Source organism: Heptranchias perlo, chromosome 43 (assembly GCF_035084215.1).
Source record: "Heptranchias perlo isolate sHepPer1 chromosome 43, sHepPer1.hap1, whole genome shotgun sequence".
Lineage (NCBI taxonomy): Eukaryota > Metazoa > Chordata > Chondrichthyes > Hexanchiformes > Hexanchidae > Heptranchias > Heptranchias perlo.
The window spans coordinates 5,678,081-5,696,658 of record NC_090367.1 but is presented as its reverse complement, the minus strand read 5'-3'; the positions used below and the strand labels follow the sequence as shown (position 1 = coordinate 5,696,658).

Sequence of the window (18,578 nt, the reverse complement as noted above, 5' to 3'; positions counted from 1 at the left end):
TCCAAGTCCCGATGGTGTGTGTGACTTGGAGAAGATGGTGGTTCAAGTGACATTATCATAGAATCTTACAGCACAGGAGGCCATTCGGCCCATCATGCCTGTGCTGGCTCTTTGAAAGAGCTGTCAAATTTAGTCCCATAGCCCAGCTTTATCCCCATAACCTGCAAATTAGTCACAAGTACATGTCCAATTGCATTTTGAAAGTTCCTATGGAATCTGATTCCACTACCCTTTCATTGCTGCTCTTGTCCTTCTCAATGGTAAACAATTTTACAACACCAAGTTATAGTCCAGCAATTTTATTTTAAATTCACAAGCTTTCGGAGGCTTCCTCCTTCGTCAGGTGAACGATGTGAAAATGGGGGGAGCTTCTGTTGTTGCTTGAGTGTCACTCTGAGGATGTTGCACATTGTGCCTCTGTTAGAGGGCTAGGAACTAAAAGTCCCCGGCCACATTGTCCCCCCCCCCCTCTCTAGTTTTCTTTACGGGAATACATACAAGGACGGACCGCGACGTCATCACTGCGCGCCGTTACCCGGAAGAGACGTGGCATCGGCCGAGTAATCGCAACAATCGACAGGGAGGGAGAGAGAGAGAAAAAAGAGTCGGTCAGGCGGGGCCGAAGTCACGGGGAAAAGGCGGGGGCGAGGGGCGAGGCCTTGGTTGAGGCCGCAGGAGCCCTGAGCGTTAGTGAGCGAGCGAGCGAGCGATCGGAGGCCGCGGCCTAGCTCCCGGGGACAATGGGTTTGTGTAAATGCCCCAAGCGCAAAGTGACCAACCTGTTCTGCTTCGAGCACCGAGTGAATGTGTGCGAGCACTGCCTGATATCCAAGCACAACAAGGTAACGGCCCTGCAATAGATCTATAAAGTATATCATCCATCTACATTATACGTGGAGTATGTCTCTTATTATGAAATTATAGAGTCCATACAAAATTATATAACAGTTTAGGCATGGTTTCTAATGTATAAATCAAAATATTTGTATCTAGGGGGTCCCCGGGAGCGTGTAGGTATTTAAGGGGGGTCCCCGGGAGTGTGTCGGTATTTACAGGGGGTCCCCGGGAGTGTGTCGGTATTTACGGGGGGTCCCCGGGAGCGTGTCGTTATTTACAGGGGGTCCCCGGGAGTGTGTCGGTATTTATGGGAGGTCCCCGGGAGTGTGTCGGTATTTACGGGGGGTCCCCGGGAGTGTGTCGGTATTTACGGGAGGTCCCCGGGAGTGTGTCGGTATTTACGGGGGGTCCCCGGGAGTGTGTCGGTATTTACGGGGGGTCCCCGGGAGTGTGTCGGTATTTACAGGGGGTCCCCGGGAGTGTGTCGGTATTTACAGGGGGTCCCCGGGAGTGTGTCGGTATTTACGGGGGGTCCCCGGGAGTGTGTCGGTATTTACAGGGGGTCCCCGGGAGTGTGTCGGTATTTATGGGGGGGTCCCCGGGAGTGTGTCGGTATTTACGGGGGGTCCCCGGGAGTGTGTCGGTATTTACGGGGGGTCCCCGGGAGTGTGTTAGTATTTACAGGAGGTCCCCGGGAGTGCGACGGTATTTACGGGGGGTCCCCGGGAGTGTGTCGGTATTTACAGGGGGTCCCCGGGAGTGTGTCGGTATTTACAGGGGGTCCCCGGGAGTGTGTCGGTATTTATGGGGGGGTCCCCGGGAGTGTGTCGGTATTTACGGGGGGTCCCCGGGAGTGTGTCGGTATTTACAGGGGGTCCCCGGGAGTGTGTCGGTATTTACAGGAGGTCCCCGGGAGTGTGTCGGTATTTATGGGGGGTCCCCGGGAGTGTGTCGGTATTTACAGGGGGTCCCCGGGAGCGTGTCGGTATTTACGGGGAGGTCCCCGGGAGTGTGTCAGTATTTACAGGGGATCCCCGGGAGTGTGTCATATTTACAGGGGGTCCCCGGGAGCGTGTCGGTATTTACGGGGAGGTCCCCGGGAGTGTGTCAGTATTTACAGGGGGTCCCCGGGAGTGTGTCATATTTACAGGGGGTCCCCGGGAGCGTGTCGGTATTTACGGGGAGGTCCCCGGGAGTGTGTCGGTATTTACAGGGGGTCCCCGGGAGTGTGTCGGTATTTATGGGGGGTCCCCGGGAGTGTGTCGGTATTTATGGGGGGTCCCCGGGAGTGTGTCGGTATTTACAGGGGGGTCCCCGGGAGTGTGTCGGTATTTACAGGGGGGTCCCCGGGATCGTGTCGGTATTTATGGGGGGTCCCCGGGAGTGTGACGGTATTTATGGGGGGTCCCCCGGGAGTGCGACGGTATTTATGGGGGTCCCCGGGAGTGTGTCATATTTACAGGGGGTCCCCGGGAGTGTGTCGGTATTTACAGGGGGGTCCCCGGGAGCGTGTCGGTATTTACGGGAGGTCCCCGGGAGCGTGTCGGTATTTACGGGGGGTCCCCGGGAGTGTGTCGGTATTTACAGGGGGTCCCCGGGACCGTGTCGGTATTTACGGGGGGTCCCCGGGAGTGTGTCGGTATTTACGGGGGGTCCCCGGGAGTGTGTCGGTATTTACGGGGGGTCCCCGGGAGTGTGTTAGTATTTACAGGAGGTCCCCGGGAGTGCGACGGTATTTACGGGGGGTCCCCGGGAGTGTGTCGGTATTTACAGGGAGTCCCCGGGAGTGTGTCGGTATTTACAGGGGGTCCCCGGGAGTGTGTCGGTATTTATGGGGGGGTCCCCGGGAGTGTGTCGGTATTTACGGGGGGTCCCCGGGAGTGTGTCGGTATTTACGGGGGGTCCCCGGGAGTGTGTCAGTATTTACAGGAGGTCCCCGGGAGTGCGACGGTATTTACGGGGGGTCCCCGGGAGTGTGTCGGTATTTACAGGGGGTCCCCGGGAGTGTGTCATATTTACAGGGGGTCCCCGGGAGCGTGTCGGTATTTACGGGGAGGTCCCCGGGAGTGTGTCGGTATTTATGGGGGGTCCCCGGGAGTGTGTCGGTATTTACAGGGGGTCCCCGGGAGCGTGTCGGTATTTACGGGGAGGTCCCCGGGAGTGTGTCAGTATTTACAGGGGGTCCCCGGGAGTGTGTCATATTTACAGGGGGTCCCCGGGAGCGTGTCGGTATTTACGGGGAGGTCCCCGGGAGTGTGTCAGTATTTACAGGGGGTCCCCGGGAGTGTGTCATATTTACAGGGGGTCCCCGGGAGCGTGTCGGTATTTACGGGGAGGTCCCCGGGAGTGTGTCGGTATTTACAGGGGGTCCCCGGGAGTGTGTCGGTATTTATGGGGGGTCCCCGGGAGTGTGTCGGTATTTATGGGGGGTCCCCGGGAGTGTGTCGGTATTTACAGGGGGGTCCCCGGGAGTGTGTCGGTATTTACAGGGGGGTCCCCGGGATCGTGTCGGTATTTATGGGGGGTCCCCGGGTGTGTGTCGGTATTTAAGGGGGGTCCCCGGGAGTGTGACGGTATTTAAGGGGGGTCCCCCGGGAGTGCGACGGTATTTATGGGGGTCCCCGGGAGTGTGTCATATTTACAGGGGGTCCCCGGGAGTGTGTCGGTATTTACAGGGGGGTCCCCGGGAGCGTGTCGGTATTTACGGGAGGTCCCCGGGAGCGTGTCGGTATTTACGGGGGGTCCCCGGGTGTGTGTTGGTATTTACAGGGGGGTCCCCGGGAGTGTGTCAGTATTTACAGGGGGTCCCCGGGAGCGTGTCGGTATTTACGGGGGTCCCCGGGATCGTGTCGGTATTTACAGGGTGTCCCCGGGATCGTGTCGGTATTTACGGGGGGTCCCCGGGAGCGTGTCGGTATTTACGGGGGGTCCCCGGGAGCGTGTCGGTATTTACGGGGGGTCCCCGGGATCGTGTCGGTATTTACGGGGGTCCCCGGGATCGTGTCGTTATTTACGGGGGGTCCCCGGGAGCGTGTCGGTATTTACGGGGGTGTCCCCGGGAGCGTGTCGGTATTTACAGGGTGTCCCCGGGATCGTGTCGGTATTTACGGGGTGTCCCCGGGATCGTGTCGGTATTTACGGGGGGTGTCCCTGGGAGTGTGTCGGTATTTACGGGGGGTCCCCGGGAGCGTGTCGGTATTTACAGGGTGTCCCCGGGATCGTGTCGGTATTTACGTGATGTCCCCGGGATCGTGTCGTTATTTACGGGGGGTCCCCGGGAGCGTGTCGGTATTTACAGGGTGTCCCCGGGATCGTGTCGGTATTTACGGGGGGTGTCCCCGGGATCGTGTCGGTATTTACAGGGTGTCCCCGGGATCGTGTCGGTATTTACGGGGTGTCCCCGGGATCGTGTCGGTATTTACGGGGGGTGTCCCTGGGAGTGTGTCGGTATTTACGGGGGGTCCCCGGGAGCGTGTCGGTATTTACAGGGTGTCCCCGGGATCGTGTCGGTATTTACGGGGTGTCCCCGGGATCGTGACGGTATTTACGGGGGTGTCCCCGGGATCGTGTCGGTATTTACGGGGGTGTCCCCGGGATCGTGTCGGTATTTACGGGGGTGTCCCCGGGATCGTGTCGGTATTTACGGGGGTCCCCGGGATCGTGTCTGTATTTACGGGGGGTGTCCCCGGGATCGTGTCGGTATTTACGGGGGGTGTCCCTGGGAGTGTGACGGTATTTCCCTCCCCATTGCTATCCAGCAACTCCCTCCTGGTTAATGCGCTTTTGGGCATCGGGTGATGGTTTCCCTTTTATTTGTTTTTGGCAAGGCCGCACTGATTGCCCATCCCTCGTTGTCTCGCGGTAAATGCTTTGACTTTGGAGTGGTGGGACTGGAGTCCCAAGTAGATCAAACTGGGTAGGGGCAGCAGACTCCATTCCCTGAAGGCCATTAGTTGGGTTTTTAATGACAATCTTGCAGCTTTCTGACCTATGGATTCAACTTGCCATAGTGGGATTTGAACTCGCGACCTCCAGGTTTCAAGTCCAGAATCAGTACACCGCCATGCCCTTAAAGACGGGATCAAGTTTGGCCTTGACAGTCCCTATAACTGAATAGCCAGCCAACATCCTCAGTCTAGGCTCACACCTGAATGGCGAGTTGGGTAGATTCTCCATGGATGAGCATGGGGCACTATCCCAGGATGATGCATTTATATAGCACCTTTAACATTGCACCTTTAACATTGTAAAACATTTGGAGCTTCTGGAGAATATTGGGCGTGGTGGTGGGGGAAAGGATGAAAAATAGCCACAATGATGTGCAGTTGCAGTGATTAATGTAGCTTCTCTCTGTCTCCTCCCACAGTGCATCGTCCAGTCGTACCTCCAGTGGCTCCAAGACAGCGATTATAATCCCAACTGTCGCTTATGCAATGTCCCACTCGCAATCAAGGACACGGTGCGGCTGGTTTGTTACGGTAAGGGTTGTCCTGGCCAATTATGGGTTGCATAGTGCTGTGGGAGGTAAAGGGAAACTTCTGTCCATTCAGATCCATTTCTCACCCAGCCACCACAAGTGTGCAGTTTCCCTTTTGAGTTCGCCATGTGTCCGCACCCTCCGTATTGAGGATGATTGGATCCCCAGAAGGTTCTCTGTTGTGCTCGATGCAGGTCTTGCAGCACTGGTCACTGTGTCAGGCCACAGTCCGTCAAGTCCTGAAGCCACTGTGTGGCTCTGCGTTTTAATCACTTTCTGCTCTCCCCACACAGCCGTTGGTTTTCCCAGTGTGTGCACATCCCATCACTACCCAGTGCATATCCTCGCGGTATCTTCATGGGGCACACAGGTGAGTACCGCGGAGTCTCGGGGATGACGAAGAAAGTTTAAATCCACAGGTTGCTGATACTAACCGGTCTGGGTGTTCTGATTTTGGATTTATTCATCAATGAGGCGACAGCCCTTCCCAAACCTCGAGGCCCATGAAATTTAACCAGCAAATAGGACTGAGTTGCCTGGGAGCTGAAAGCGATTACTCTTAGACAGCAGAGGCCTGTAGACCGTCCATGATCAGGTATGGCTTCGCTCTGAGCATCAGAGAGTACTGATCTGATATGGTCCAGGTTCACCGAGGGCGACCCTGTGGCTGCCTCCAATCGGAGCAGGTCAGACACCTGCTTTATGTGATCCAAGGGACTCCTTGTGTAGAATAGTAGGACTGTTTCAGCCCCATTCGCTTTAAGGGCTCATTCTGAAGTGTCTTGGCTGTGGGTGGGTGAGGGAGAACACAGTGAAAGCAGAAGTTGGGCTGAAGAAGGAGGCCCTTATCTGACCTCGCTGACTGTTCGGCCAGTCTATCCAGGGAATAGCCGAGCCACACTGACCAGAAAGTCCCGTGCTGAGAAAGCTGATCGTGTCCAAATTAGCAGGTGATGTGGTTACAATTGGCCCCTTGAGCTAGGGAGGGAAGAATCAGCCCATGCTCCTCCTGTTTGCCATCCAGCGACCCCTGCTGCACAGGCCAGGTTGGATGTCGGGTGAAAGCAAGATCAGGGCTCAGCTGTGATGCCACTCAACCCCTACCCCCCCCCCCCAACCACCACCACTGCCATCCTGGACAAACGTCTTGCCAAGTCCAGAGTCACACGGAAAAATGGCCATTCGGGAGAGGTTCCCAGTGTGCACCTATGGACCTGGTTGAATAGCTGCCCGCTGTCTGGACTCACTGGTGGAAGCACCTTTGAACTGAGTGGGGGAGAATCAGCCAGGGTTCCTGCTGCTGTGATGCCCCCTGTGGTTGAATAGGAAGTTGGGAATCAGTATCTGGGCTCACACGTGAGAATGGGATCCTTGGGTGAGCCTCCAGAGGGCCGCTGATACCTGTGGAGCCGTGCCGTAGTATAAGTCAGTGCCATTAGGAGGGGGGGGGGGGGGGGGGGAAGTCTCGAATTTCCATTATAAAGGGCACTCTCTGAGGTGCAAGGGTGCACTGTGTGCGATCAGTTCCCTGAGGAATCAGGTCTGTGTATGGAGTATCAGGCTTTCACACTTTTTTTACACACACATATATGTGCACCTATGGACCCATCCCCCATCGTAAGTACAGGGGAGGGAGGAAGAGAAAGAGTGTTTAAATTGTAGCTTCTTGTAAGTGGAAAGATTGCTTGTAAATTTCAGGCTGCGGTTCAATGCGCAGCTTGCTTTGTATGTGCAACAAAGTGTGACATTGTGTACCCAGTAAACTAGTAGTGCTGGTGACATCCCTGGCTCCCTGTGCTTTTACCTGATATATGGTCCACTCTCACTGGCGTGTCTAGCCTTTTCCTGCTCTAATTCCTGATTTTGTTTCCTCCTTTTCCCAGACCTCTTCCACTGGTCTTGTTTAAATGAGATGGCTGCTCAGCTGCCGAAGAACACCGCACCGGCCGGCTACCAGTGTCCGAGCTGCAAGGGCGCGATCTTTCCTCCGGCCAACATGGTCAGCCCGGTGGCCAGCGTCCTGAAAGACAAGCTGTCCACAGTGAATTGGGCACGAGCCGGGCTTGGCCTCCCGCTGGTAAGGAGTCCGCGCTTCATTCGACTGCGTGTCTCGGCTGGCGGGCAGACGCACCGCCAGGGGTGCGACCAGAGGAACGGGCTTATATAGAATTTATATGTAGTATAAAGCTTTTGTACACACACTGCACGTACACACCGCGCACACACTGCGCGTACACAGAACAGAGCTGCCTTTCACACTTCGGGCTCAGCTTAAAATTTTCTGCTTTTTCTGGGTTTTTTTTCCCACTCCATCCTCGTTCAGATTGAAGAAACGGAACCTTCGCAGGACCAGGACTCTCACGATGCCACAGACTACACGGATTGGTCAAGCTTTACTGGTAAGCTACTTGGTAAGATAGGAAATCCGCAGTTTGTCTCGCACACCTTCCTAGTGATTGCACCTGGTGATGTGTCTCTCTTTAAGTTCCTGTCCAATGTTGCCTTGAAGTTATCTCAGCCACATGCCTCTAACCCTCCCTCCTTTCCAATAACCAACCGTTCTCTCCATGAATCTCCTTACTTTCCGTCTGAATCCAACTTCTCCTCACGCTTTTTACTCGTGTCCCCTTGTTGTGCTGCCTCGTGCCAATACAAACAGACCTGAGCGCCATCTGTCCCTGCACCTTACTGTAAATAGCACAATCATATCCGCCTCAGTCTTCTCTACAATGAGGACAGTCCCAGATCCTCAAGTCTAGTGAATATGTTTTAATCAGCCCTCTTATCATCTCCTAACTCAGTAGACTGGGATATCTGTCCGTCGATGATGCCCCAGCCCTCTGTTAACACAGCTCACACTAGGATAACCGCCTCCTCTCTCCCCTCCACAGTTCACAACTCGGACGATTCCATCGCACAGACCCAGGCGTACGCCTCGAGCAGCGGCTTTGCGCCCCTGCAAGATTACGGGAAGGACTTAAACAACGGGAGAGTGAAGGAGGGTCACTCTGTGGTGAACATGGTGCAGAGCAATGAGTCCATCTCCCTAAGTACAGGTGAGTCCGCGCGTGTGGAGAGGATCGGCTTGTGATGCTGCCCGCGGTCGAATAGGCTGCCAAGATGCTCACCTTAACCATTGCTCCCTGGGTGAGGTTATGAGGGCGGCTGATGCCCAGGTTACTGTACACCCCTCAACATGGGTCAGTCCCTTCAGCAGGAGGTGAAGGGTAGACAAATGGAGCAGGTCCTGCAAACATTGCCACTCTTGCCCAGGTCACTGCAAATGGGCCATCTGCTGGAACTCAATTGCCCGAACCCGCTGTGGACACCTGCACAGACCGGCTGCTGTCCTGCACTTTGGAACCGCTGCCAATACCCGGTCCCTCCACGTTTGCCATATTCTTTACCGACCCTTTCACAAGCCAGGGCGGTTCCGTTCGGGAAAGTGATCTGTTATCCCTCAGAAACCAGTATCTTCGCTGCCTCCTTCTCCCATTAAGGGCAAATTGTGTTGCTCGGGCACCAACGTAGGGTCCACCCCGACAGGATTGGTCGAGATGCCTCCACGGTTGAATATCTTGCCAACATTTGTGTCTACGCCCAAGATGGCCATTTGAATAAAGGAGCGGAGAGGCGCTGGTCCCCATGGAAACCAGGAGTCGGTGCCTCCAGGAGAGAAGCGGAGAGGAGTGAAAGTATTTCCGAATGTACATTTTGACCAAACTGGGACACTGGGAGCCTAACACTGATTTCTGCCTCTGGGTCTTGAGGGTTTACATGTTATTTTTCCTCCTGAGTGTTTAATTTCGATGCCACTCGAGCCTGAGAGTGTTTGCCCGTCAGTGTCTGGTAATGCAACTCTCACTGGGGAAACCCCACCCCCCCCAAACTCACGGCTCGTGCCAAGTCGCGCGTGCTCTAACTTTCAGCAAGTTTTCAATGACCTTTCGCCCCCCACCACCTTTTTTTTCAGGAAATGCCCTGGCGTCCTCTCCCCGAAAGGTTTACGATACCATCACGCGTGATACGGCAAAACCATCCGTTACACAGATCGACTTCGACGACGACAAGTACCGGCGGCGCCCGGCACTCAGCTGGTTTGCACGATGGTTCAAGTAAGCACAGGGGCTGGGCACGGGGGCAGGTACAGCACGGGTTAGATACAGAGTAAAGCTCCCTCTACACTGTCCCGTCAAACACTCCCAGGGCAGGTACAGGGTTAGATATAGAGTAAAGCTCCCTCTACACTGTCCCATCAAACACTCCCAGGGCAGGTACAGGGTTAGATACAGAGTAAAACTCCCTCTACACTGTCCCATCAAATACTCCCAGACAAGGTACAGCACGGGTTAGATACAGAGTAAAGCTCCCTCTACACTGTCCCGTCAAACACTCCCAGGGCAGGTACAGGGTTAGATATAGAGTAAAGCTCCCTCTACACTGTCCCATCAAATACTCCCAGACAAGGTACAGCACGGGTTAGATACAGAGTAAAGCTCCCTCTACACTGTCCCGTCAAACACTCCCAGGGCAGGTACAGGGTTAGATATAGAGTAAAGCTCCCTCTACACTGTCCCATCAAACACTCACAGGGCAGGTACAGCATGGGTTAGATACAGAGTAAAGCTCCCTCTACACTGTCCCATCAAACACTCCCAGGGCAGGTACAGCATGGGTTAGGTTAGGTGGAGAGTAAAGCTCCCTCTGCCCAGGTAGTGTGCCTCGGATAGGATATATGTAGGTGTGGGGAGGAGAAGAATCCAAACAATAACATTCAGTTTAATGTCCGATCCAAAGAATGGCACCTCTGACAGTGCAGCACTCCCTCAGTACTGCACTGAAGTGACCGCCTAGATTAGGAGCTCAAGTCGGTGGAATGAGTGGAAGGCTGTTCGACTGTGGAGGGCATCACTGGATAACAACCAGGAACCGAAAACTTGTTTTCTTCCCCCTATCCCCAGGAGTGCTGATGCCAGCTCCAGCATCCTCACCAGCTCGCAAGATTACTCCGATCGCATGCCACCTGGGACTTTCCTGGCTTTGTGCTGCTCAGTACTGCACTGCGAGGTGCATTCCTCCACCAAGCCGGGGAGGATCGAGGGTCATTGGTCTTGACTTTGGTTTGATTTTCCGGCCACTGCCAATATAACACAGCAGGGAGACAATCAGCAACGCCACTCAGCTCCCAGATTCCCTCCCTTGAGTATAGGAGATTAAGGGGTGATCTAATCGAGGTGTTTAAAATGATTAAAGGATTCGTTAGGGTCGATAGAGAGAAACTATTTCCTCTGGTGGGAGGGAGTCCAGAACAAGGGGGCCTAATCTTAAAATTAGAGCTCGGCCGTTCAGGGGTGATGTCAGGAAGCACTTCTTCACACAAAGGGGAGTGGAAAATCTGGAACTCTCTTCCCCCAAAAGGCTGTTGAAAATTTCAAAACTGAGATTGATAGATTTTTGTTGGGTACGGATATTAAGGGATATGGAACCAAACCAAAGTGGCTAAGGATTATGGAACCAAGGCAGATAGATGGAGTTAAAATACAGATCAGCCATGATCTAATTGAATGACGGAACAGGCTCGAGGGGCTGAATGGCCTCCTCCTGCTCCTATGTTTCTAAACTCGCGGGTCGGCCCCCCTAGCAGGACCGTATCCTGAACCTTTTCTCCACTGCTCTCGGCAGGAACGCCACCGGATCGAAGAAGAAGCAGCCGCTCTCGAGGTTCCAGAGACTCCTCGTCATCCTGATCGTCGGAATCCTGGGCTTCCTGACCCTGGTCGTCGTCATGTCCAAGCTGGGGAGGGCGTCGGTGGAGAACGACCCCAACTGGGACGTCATGCAGAACCCGCACATCCAAGTGGGAGCGGAATAGGACTGGGAGCAAACCGGGAAATCCGCTCGCTCCCGGAGCCAGCTCGTGATCCGCTGGAAGGAGGGGAGTCGGAGTCAAGTGCGAGAGAGAGAGGGGAGGGGGGACCGTGACTCCTGCGAGTATCTTCAGAAAGGAGTTGGAGCCGTGAAATTATGAGGTGCAAAGATCAGTAGGCGGCCTCCCCACCTGTTTGTACGAAGCCCCTTTGCTTGCGGGGGTGGCGTAAAACCCCACAGGTCCCAGGGGTTTGGAGGGTCGCACGCTGATATTCGCACAGGGTAATTTCAAGGGCCTGGCCCTTTAAGAGAACATTTCAAATCCAGGTTTAATGGCTGTAAATAATGTGTATAAATATACGTCTGCCGATAGGTTTAGGGGCTTTCAACCCCTCCCCTTTCAATTCCATACACTGAGGAATGTATGCTCTGAACATAACTATAAAAGACGCCCCCTAATGTGGCTCAGCTGGTGAACTCTGGGCCGAGCCCGGCACACAACCAGAAAGGTTCATGGTCTCATCTCCCTCGACCCCCACCCCCTCTCTCTCCTCCGCCTCCCTCCCAGGTCTGTGGCTGAATTAACTGATGTCGCTGTGCCTGGGAGGGACAGTTTGTGTCTCGGTGTAGCGACCAGGGCTTCCCCCCGCCCCCCCACCCCGGATCACTGCTGGAGAGTGGGTGAGGGCCGGACTGGGCGAACCACTGTGATGCCCCATGTTGTCGAACAGCCTAGCACTCGCCCAAGCTCTTGCATGGAATATGGACACTGGGGCGAGGTGGGGGCCACCACACTGCCCCCTTTCCCTCCCCCACCCCCAAAGACGTGACCACTTTCCGTAAAGACGGGCGGAAAAAAAGTGACAGAGGGTGAAAATGACTGTAAAATAACTACAGCGAGAGACGTTTTAGAGATATCAAAAATATTGCACTTTATTGAAGCTGCAGTTTAATAATCCTTAATCGGTTGGATCACTTGTACAAGTTGCTTCTTGCTACACAGGACATGCACCAATGCAGATGTGCTTTGCTGATGACACAAGTCACAGATGCCTGGGGGGGAAGGAAATGGCCGGGGGTGGGGGGGTGCTGGAGGGGGTGCGGGGTCGGAGTAGTATGGGGGGGGGGGGGGGGTGTCTCTGCAGTCGCTGCCGCTCGGCCAGATTCCCGCTCCGGTTCAAAGACCTGGATCAATAGATCTCTTCCCTGAACTGGATGATGACAAACTCGAACCAGGTCCTACCCACAAAGGCGCAGAAGTTCAGAACTGAAAAGAAAGAAGGGCCAGGGGGGGTTAGGGGATAACTTCCAACTGGGGAGCAGCTTCCCAGAATTTTACAGCACCGGAGGCCGTTCGGCCCATCGCGCCTGTGCCAGCTCTTTGAAAGAGCTTATCCACTTATTCGCTGCTTTTCAACCATTTATCCACTTCCCTTTTCAAAAACTGTTATTGATTCTGCTTTGCCTCCACTATTTCCACGTCCTAACAAACCCCCCGCATAAAGAAATCTTTCTCCTAGCACCATTGAGTGTTGCTGTAAATCTGGATGGTGTACATCATCTCTTTCCCCCCCCCCCCCCCCCCCTGACCTGGTATTGGACGTATTGCAAGACAGTGTGGGGCAGAAGGGAGGAGATTATCTGTATTGGGGGCGGGGGGGGGGGGGTCTGCATTGGGAATGCGCAGCAGGTCACTCAGCACCCAGCGGCGATCAGGCGGGTTCACGTTTCAGGTGAGACCCCCTGTCAGTCTCTCTCTCGGACCACCGGCTGCGGTTAGAAACCAGACCGCGTAGGGCCTGAACTGCCTTGTTCCAGTGGCGACGCCCTTACCACGGGCTGGCGCGGCAGTTGCCAGCCTGGTTTTCTGCCTGGCGCCTAGTTGCAGAGATCGGCAACGGGTGGAAATTGCATGGTGTTAAGGGGCTGAGCAGGTGCCACCTGAAACTGGTGCTGCGGAGTATGGTATAGCCATACAGTGCCGTATGGTGCTGAACAGCACGGTGTGCTGCTCTGTGGTATATTAATCTGTGGTACGGTATGGTGCTATACTTTATGGTATGCTGATGTGTGGTGTGGTATGTTATGGTTTGATATGGCACGCTGTACTGCTGTGTGGTATTGTATGTTGCTGTGGCATGGTAAAATAGGCTGCTTTATAGTATGGCTCAATTGTATTTTATGGTATGGTGGATGTATGTACGGATGCTGCTATATGGTGTAGTGTAGTATGATAGAATATGCCACTGTGTGGTTATAGTATGCCGCCATGTGTTATGGCATGCTGCAGTATGGTAAGGTATGGTGATGTATGGTGTGGCACAGTATAGCACAGTGCTGCGCAGTCTGGTGTCGGGGGGGCGCGGTCTGGTGTCGGGGGGGCGCGGTCTGGTGTCGGGGGGGCGCGGTCTGGTGTCGGGGGGGCGCGGTCTGGTGTCGGGGGGGCGCGGTCTGGTGTCGGGGGGGCGCGGTCTGGTGTCGGGGGGGCGCGGTCTGGTGTCGGGGGGGGCGCGGTCTGGTGTCGGGGGGGCGCGGTCTGGTGTCGGGGGGGCGCGGTCTGGTGTCGGGGGGGCGCGGTCTGGTGTCGGGGGGGCGCGGTCTGGTGTCGGGGGGGCGCGGTCTGGTGTCGGGGGGGCGCGGTCTGGTGTCGGGGGGGCGCGGTCTGGTGTCGGGGGGGCGCGGTCTGGTGTCGGGGGGGCGCGGTCTGGTGTCGGGGGGGCGCGGTCTGGTGTCGGGGGGGCGCGGTCTGGTGTCGGGGGGGCGCGGTCTGGTGTCGGGGGGGCGCGGTCTGGTGTCGGGGGGGCGCGGTCTGGTGTCGGGGGGGCGCGGTCTGGTGTCGGGGGGGCGCGGTCTGGTGTCGGGGGGGCGCGGTCTGGTGTCGGGGGGGCGCGGTCTGGTGTCGGGGGGGCGCGGTCTGGTGTCGGGGGGGCGCGGTCTGGTGTCGGGGGGGCGCGGTCTGGTGTCGGGGGGGCGCGGTCTGGTGTCGGGGGGGCGCGGTCTGGTGTCGGGGGGGCGCGGTCTGGTGTCGGGGGGGCGCGGTCTGGTGTCGGGGGGGCGCGGTCTGGTGTCGGGGGGGCGCGGTCTGGTGTCGGGGGGGCGCGGTCTGGTGTCGGGGGGGCGCGGTCTGGTGTCGGGGGGGCGCGGTCTGGTGTCGGGGGGGCGCGGTCTGGTGTCGGGGGGGCGCGGTCTGGTGTCGGGGGGGCGCGGTCTGGTGTCGGGGGGGCGCGGTCTGGTGTCGGGGGGGCGCGGTCTGGTGTCGGGGGGGCGCGGTCTGGTGTCGGGGGGGCGCGGTCTGGTGTCGGGGGGGCGCGGTCTGGTGTCGGGGGGGCGCGGTCTGGTGTCGGGGGGGCGCGGTCTGGTGTCGGGGGGGCGCGGTCTGGTGTCGGGGGGGCGCGGTCTGGTGTCGGGGGGGCGCGGTCTGGTGTCGGGGGGGCGCGGTCTGGTGTCGGGGGGGCGCGGTCTGGTGTCGGGGGGGCGCGGTCTGGTGTCGGGGGGGCGCGGTCTGGTGTCGGGGGGGCGCGGTCTGGTGTCGGGGGGGCGCGGTCTGGTGTCGGGGGGGCGCGGTCTGGTGTCGGGGGGGCGCGGTCTGGTGTCGGGGGGCGCGGTCTGGTGTCGGGGGGCGCGGTCTGGTGTCGGGGGGCGCGGTCTGGTGTCGGGGGGGCGCGGTCTGGTGTCGGGGGGCGCGGTCTGGTGTCGGGGGGGCGCGGTCTGGTGTCGGGGGGCGCGGTCTGGTGTCGGGGGGCGCGGTCTGGTGTCGGGGGGCGCGGTCTGGTGTCGGGGGGCGCGGTCTGGTGTCGGGGGGCGCGGTCTGGTGTCGGGGGGCGCGGTCTGGTGTCAGGGTGTATGGAGTGCAGGCTGTGTCTGAGTGCACTCGGGCTGCTCTGTGTAACCTTTATGCTCCCACTCCCTCTCTCAGGCCCACTGACCTGTGCATTTCCACCAGTATTGTTTCCAATCTTCGGCAATCATCTTTTTTCTATTCAAGCCTTCAGCGTGTGGGCCTGTGGTTAAACTAAAAGGGAATACCGATAACCAGGTAAACTGTTCCTTGTCAGAGGACTGAATTTACTACATCTCGTATAAAACCCTGTACTCAACACTGCCCTGATTTCCAGGTTTGAGCTCCACAGAGAATTTGTGGAAGTTTAAATCTATTCCCCATTGAATAATTACTTCCTCCCCCAGACTGATGTGGTACTGAGCCATACGGTCCCTGGTCTGTGCTGAATTAACTCAGCCCAGCTGGAGCAGCATTTAGGACAGTATGGTTGGCCTCAGTGCCCCTAGTCTTCGGAGGGCGAGGGGGCAGAGAGAGAGATACCAGCCACTGCATCACCCCCCACTCGATTGATAGGACACCTCCCCGATTTAAAAGCGCAGCTGTGTGCCTGCTTCAGTTGCCCCCCTCGGTGTGTCAGCCTTCAGACCCTCACTGTCTGGACTCCCATTTGAAGAGCGGGTGCAGCACCAGAGGGCAGCCGGTGCCCATGGAGGAGGAGGAGGAGGAGGAGGAGCGGAGACTTGCAACAATTCAACCAACGGGCTTCTCTGGCACAGCGGCAGCCCAACACTTACCCGCCGAGAATATAGCAAAAAGGCACAGGTACTTGACTCCACTCTGCAGAGAGTAAATTGCTCCCAACAAAGCCCAGTAAAAACTAATCACATGCGACATCTACAAGGAAATAAAACAAGAAGGCCTTGCAATTATATTGCCTTATTACGTTCCTCTGAAAACATCTCAAACCTGCTTCATGCACAACAAATCACTTTGAAGTCTAAGAGGAAGGCACAGCAGCCGTTTTGCGAATGGCCGTGAGATAAATGACCAGTTACTTTTGGTTTTGTTTTTGAGTGATGTCGGTTGAGGGAGAACGTGTCGCCCTCTCTTCGAGGGGGGGGGGCTTCCTGTTTAATGTCTCACCCAAAGTACTTCAGACAATGCAGCACTCCCTCGGTCCTGCACTGCAGTGTCGACACGGCCTGGGTCACTGACCGAAACCCCAGGCCCAGCCCAGGGCCTTCTGACACACAGGCTGCCAAACAGTAAACAGAGCCAGAAAAAATGATTTTTCAAATCCATTCATCTTTAGTCTCTGATTAAATGGAAGGTCGGTGACAGTCTTAAAAGGTTAACAGCAACCTCAGTAAATCTAATAAAGTTTATTAAGAGAATATATATATTGCAATTCATGCCTTCGAAAGATTTTTTTTTGTGTTTTCTGATTCTTTGTATTTATGAATCTCTAATAAAATCCTTTTCCTTTTGCGTTTTAACAAAACAAAATCTGTGTACGATTCTTAACTGCAGCTGAATGCTGGAATTTGTGGATTGGATTCACTCTCGGGGACTCTCATCTTTTTTAGGGAACTGAGCCTGAGTGCCCTGTGAGCCCCACTGTACGAGAAAGGGTTTCTTTTAACCCCCTGGTTGTCCCCTCTCATGTGCAGGTGCTGACTCCTGGCTGGAGTACAGTGCCACGTGCTAGCACCTCGCCCGATTTGCACAGACAGGCCAGTCCAAACAGTGAGTGCCGGCTGGATACTGGCTCGAGTGGGCCCATTGCAGCCTCGCCTGCCCGCTGCATTTCCCAGCGGAGGTTACTGGAGGGGCACTGAGACCAACTGTAGCACCTTTTGCCGCCATTAGCTGAGACCAGCAAACTCCATTTTAACCTGGGACCTCCTTGGTCTGTATGATAGAATGATAAATCTAAAGGTGCGTTTACCCATCTCTCTCCTGTCTCTCCTTTTCTGTCTCTCTCTCTTTTTCCCCCCCTTCCCTCTCTCACTTTCTCTGACTGTCTCTCTGTCCCTGTGTGTGTCTCTCTCTCTCTCTCCCCCTCTTTACCCTCTCTGATACTGTTATGGTCAGCGCTCCTAATCACCATGAACATTGTCCCACATGCTCTTCCTCCCTCCTCATCGCAGCTTCTCCTGCTCTAAACTCATTCTTTCCCAAAATCTCAAGCTGCAGGACCCCCTCGCCTTCCTCTTACATTTGATGGCTTTTAAAACCCAAGCTTGGTGTCACCTAACCACTTGATCTCTCCTGCTCCACTGAACGGTGGTGGTCCTGGCACTTGTTGCCTTGTCCCTTCACTTGGGTCTATGGTGACGTTGAAAATTGAGGTTAAACCCCCAAGGCCATTGCACATCACTGCAGTACCAGGAACACCCACTCACTCCACTCTATGACTCAGTGAGCAAATTGCATCACTGAGCCATGCAGACCAGGAAGCACCAGGATTTGATCAGTCTGTGCTGATTTCCACATGTACGCTGATGACACCCAGCTCTACCTCACCACCAACCCCCTCGACCCCTCCACTGTCTCTCATTTGTCACACTGCTTGTCCGGCATCCAGTACTGGATGAGCAAAAATTTCCTCCCAACTAAATATTGGGAAGATTGAAGCCATTGTCTTCGGTCCCCCACTGCAAACGCCGTTCCCTGGCCACTGACTCTATCCCTTTCCCTGGCTACTGTCTGAGGCTGAACCAGACTATTCGCAACCTCGGCGCTGTATTTGAGTTTTATTACGTTAAATAAATGCAAGTTATTGTTGAGTTAGCTAATCTCTGCTGTAGATTAACAGGAGTAAACCCAATTGTAACATGTTTGGGGGTTGGAATCGGGCTCAGCTGTGATTCCCCTCATGGTAGAATAGCCTGTTGGCACTCACTGTTTGACTTATACATGAAGAATGGGTGGGGTAGTGGAGGGTCTGCATGAAAGGAGTAAAGGGGTAACATGACTTACCAGCAATGCAACTGTGTACGAGTAGCTTGAAAAATAAAATGATTCTGTTACTACGTGACTTATAGCATCACAGGCTAAAACTCCTAAATGAAAAAAAAAGAATATGAATGACAGGACAATGAATCCCTTCTTTTTTTGTATGTGGAGGGACCAAAATTTCTGACTCCAGTCTATTTGTTTAGAGTCAGATTGCTTCAGTTCAAAGTCTTGTAAGTGAATGCTGCCTTTCTCCGCATTATCCATTAGCGAAAGGGATCCCTCACACAAGGGCAGCGGAGAGCTGCCGAGGAGGTCTTTTTAAGCGTTGAACCAAAGCTGGAGAAGGACAAAACTGTGACTTGCTTCATGTATCATTGTCTCCGTAGCAACGGAATGCCGCAACAGCAACACAACCATTGCATGAGATGGCATTGTGACTCAACCCTGTGTCCCTGTAGGCAAAATGTGCCGGCCAAAAAAAAATTAGACCAGCTACATCCCTTAAAGGGGAAATGAACACTAACCGGTATCTCTCACTCACCCACTTGTTACCCAGTTTTATATATTGAGACTTGGGTTTTTGTCAAAAGGGGTTCACTGAAGTGTGTGAAATGCCTTGCTCGCCAGTTTGATGAAGGACGCAAAGGAGGAGTA

The 18,578-nt window shown here is 55.3% G+C and overlaps 1 protein-coding gene across 1 annotated transcript; it reads left to right on the top strand.

Annotated features, from left to right (window-relative positions):
- Positions 1-536: 536 nt before the first annotated feature.
- On the top strand, positions 537-12,254 carry zfpl1 (zinc finger protein-like 1). The gene is made up of 7 exons (XM_067975715.1): positions 537-842; positions 5,204-5,315; positions 7,198-7,391; positions 7,638-7,713; positions 8,206-8,370; positions 9,288-9,429; positions 10,997-12,254. Exons 1-7 carry the CDS (start codon positions 741-743, stop codon positions 11,184-11,186), a joined length of 981 nt encoding a protein of 326 aa, XP_067831816.1. The 5' UTR covers positions 537-740; the 3' UTR covers positions 11,187-12,254.
- Positions 12,255-18,578: the final 6,324 nt, after the last annotated feature.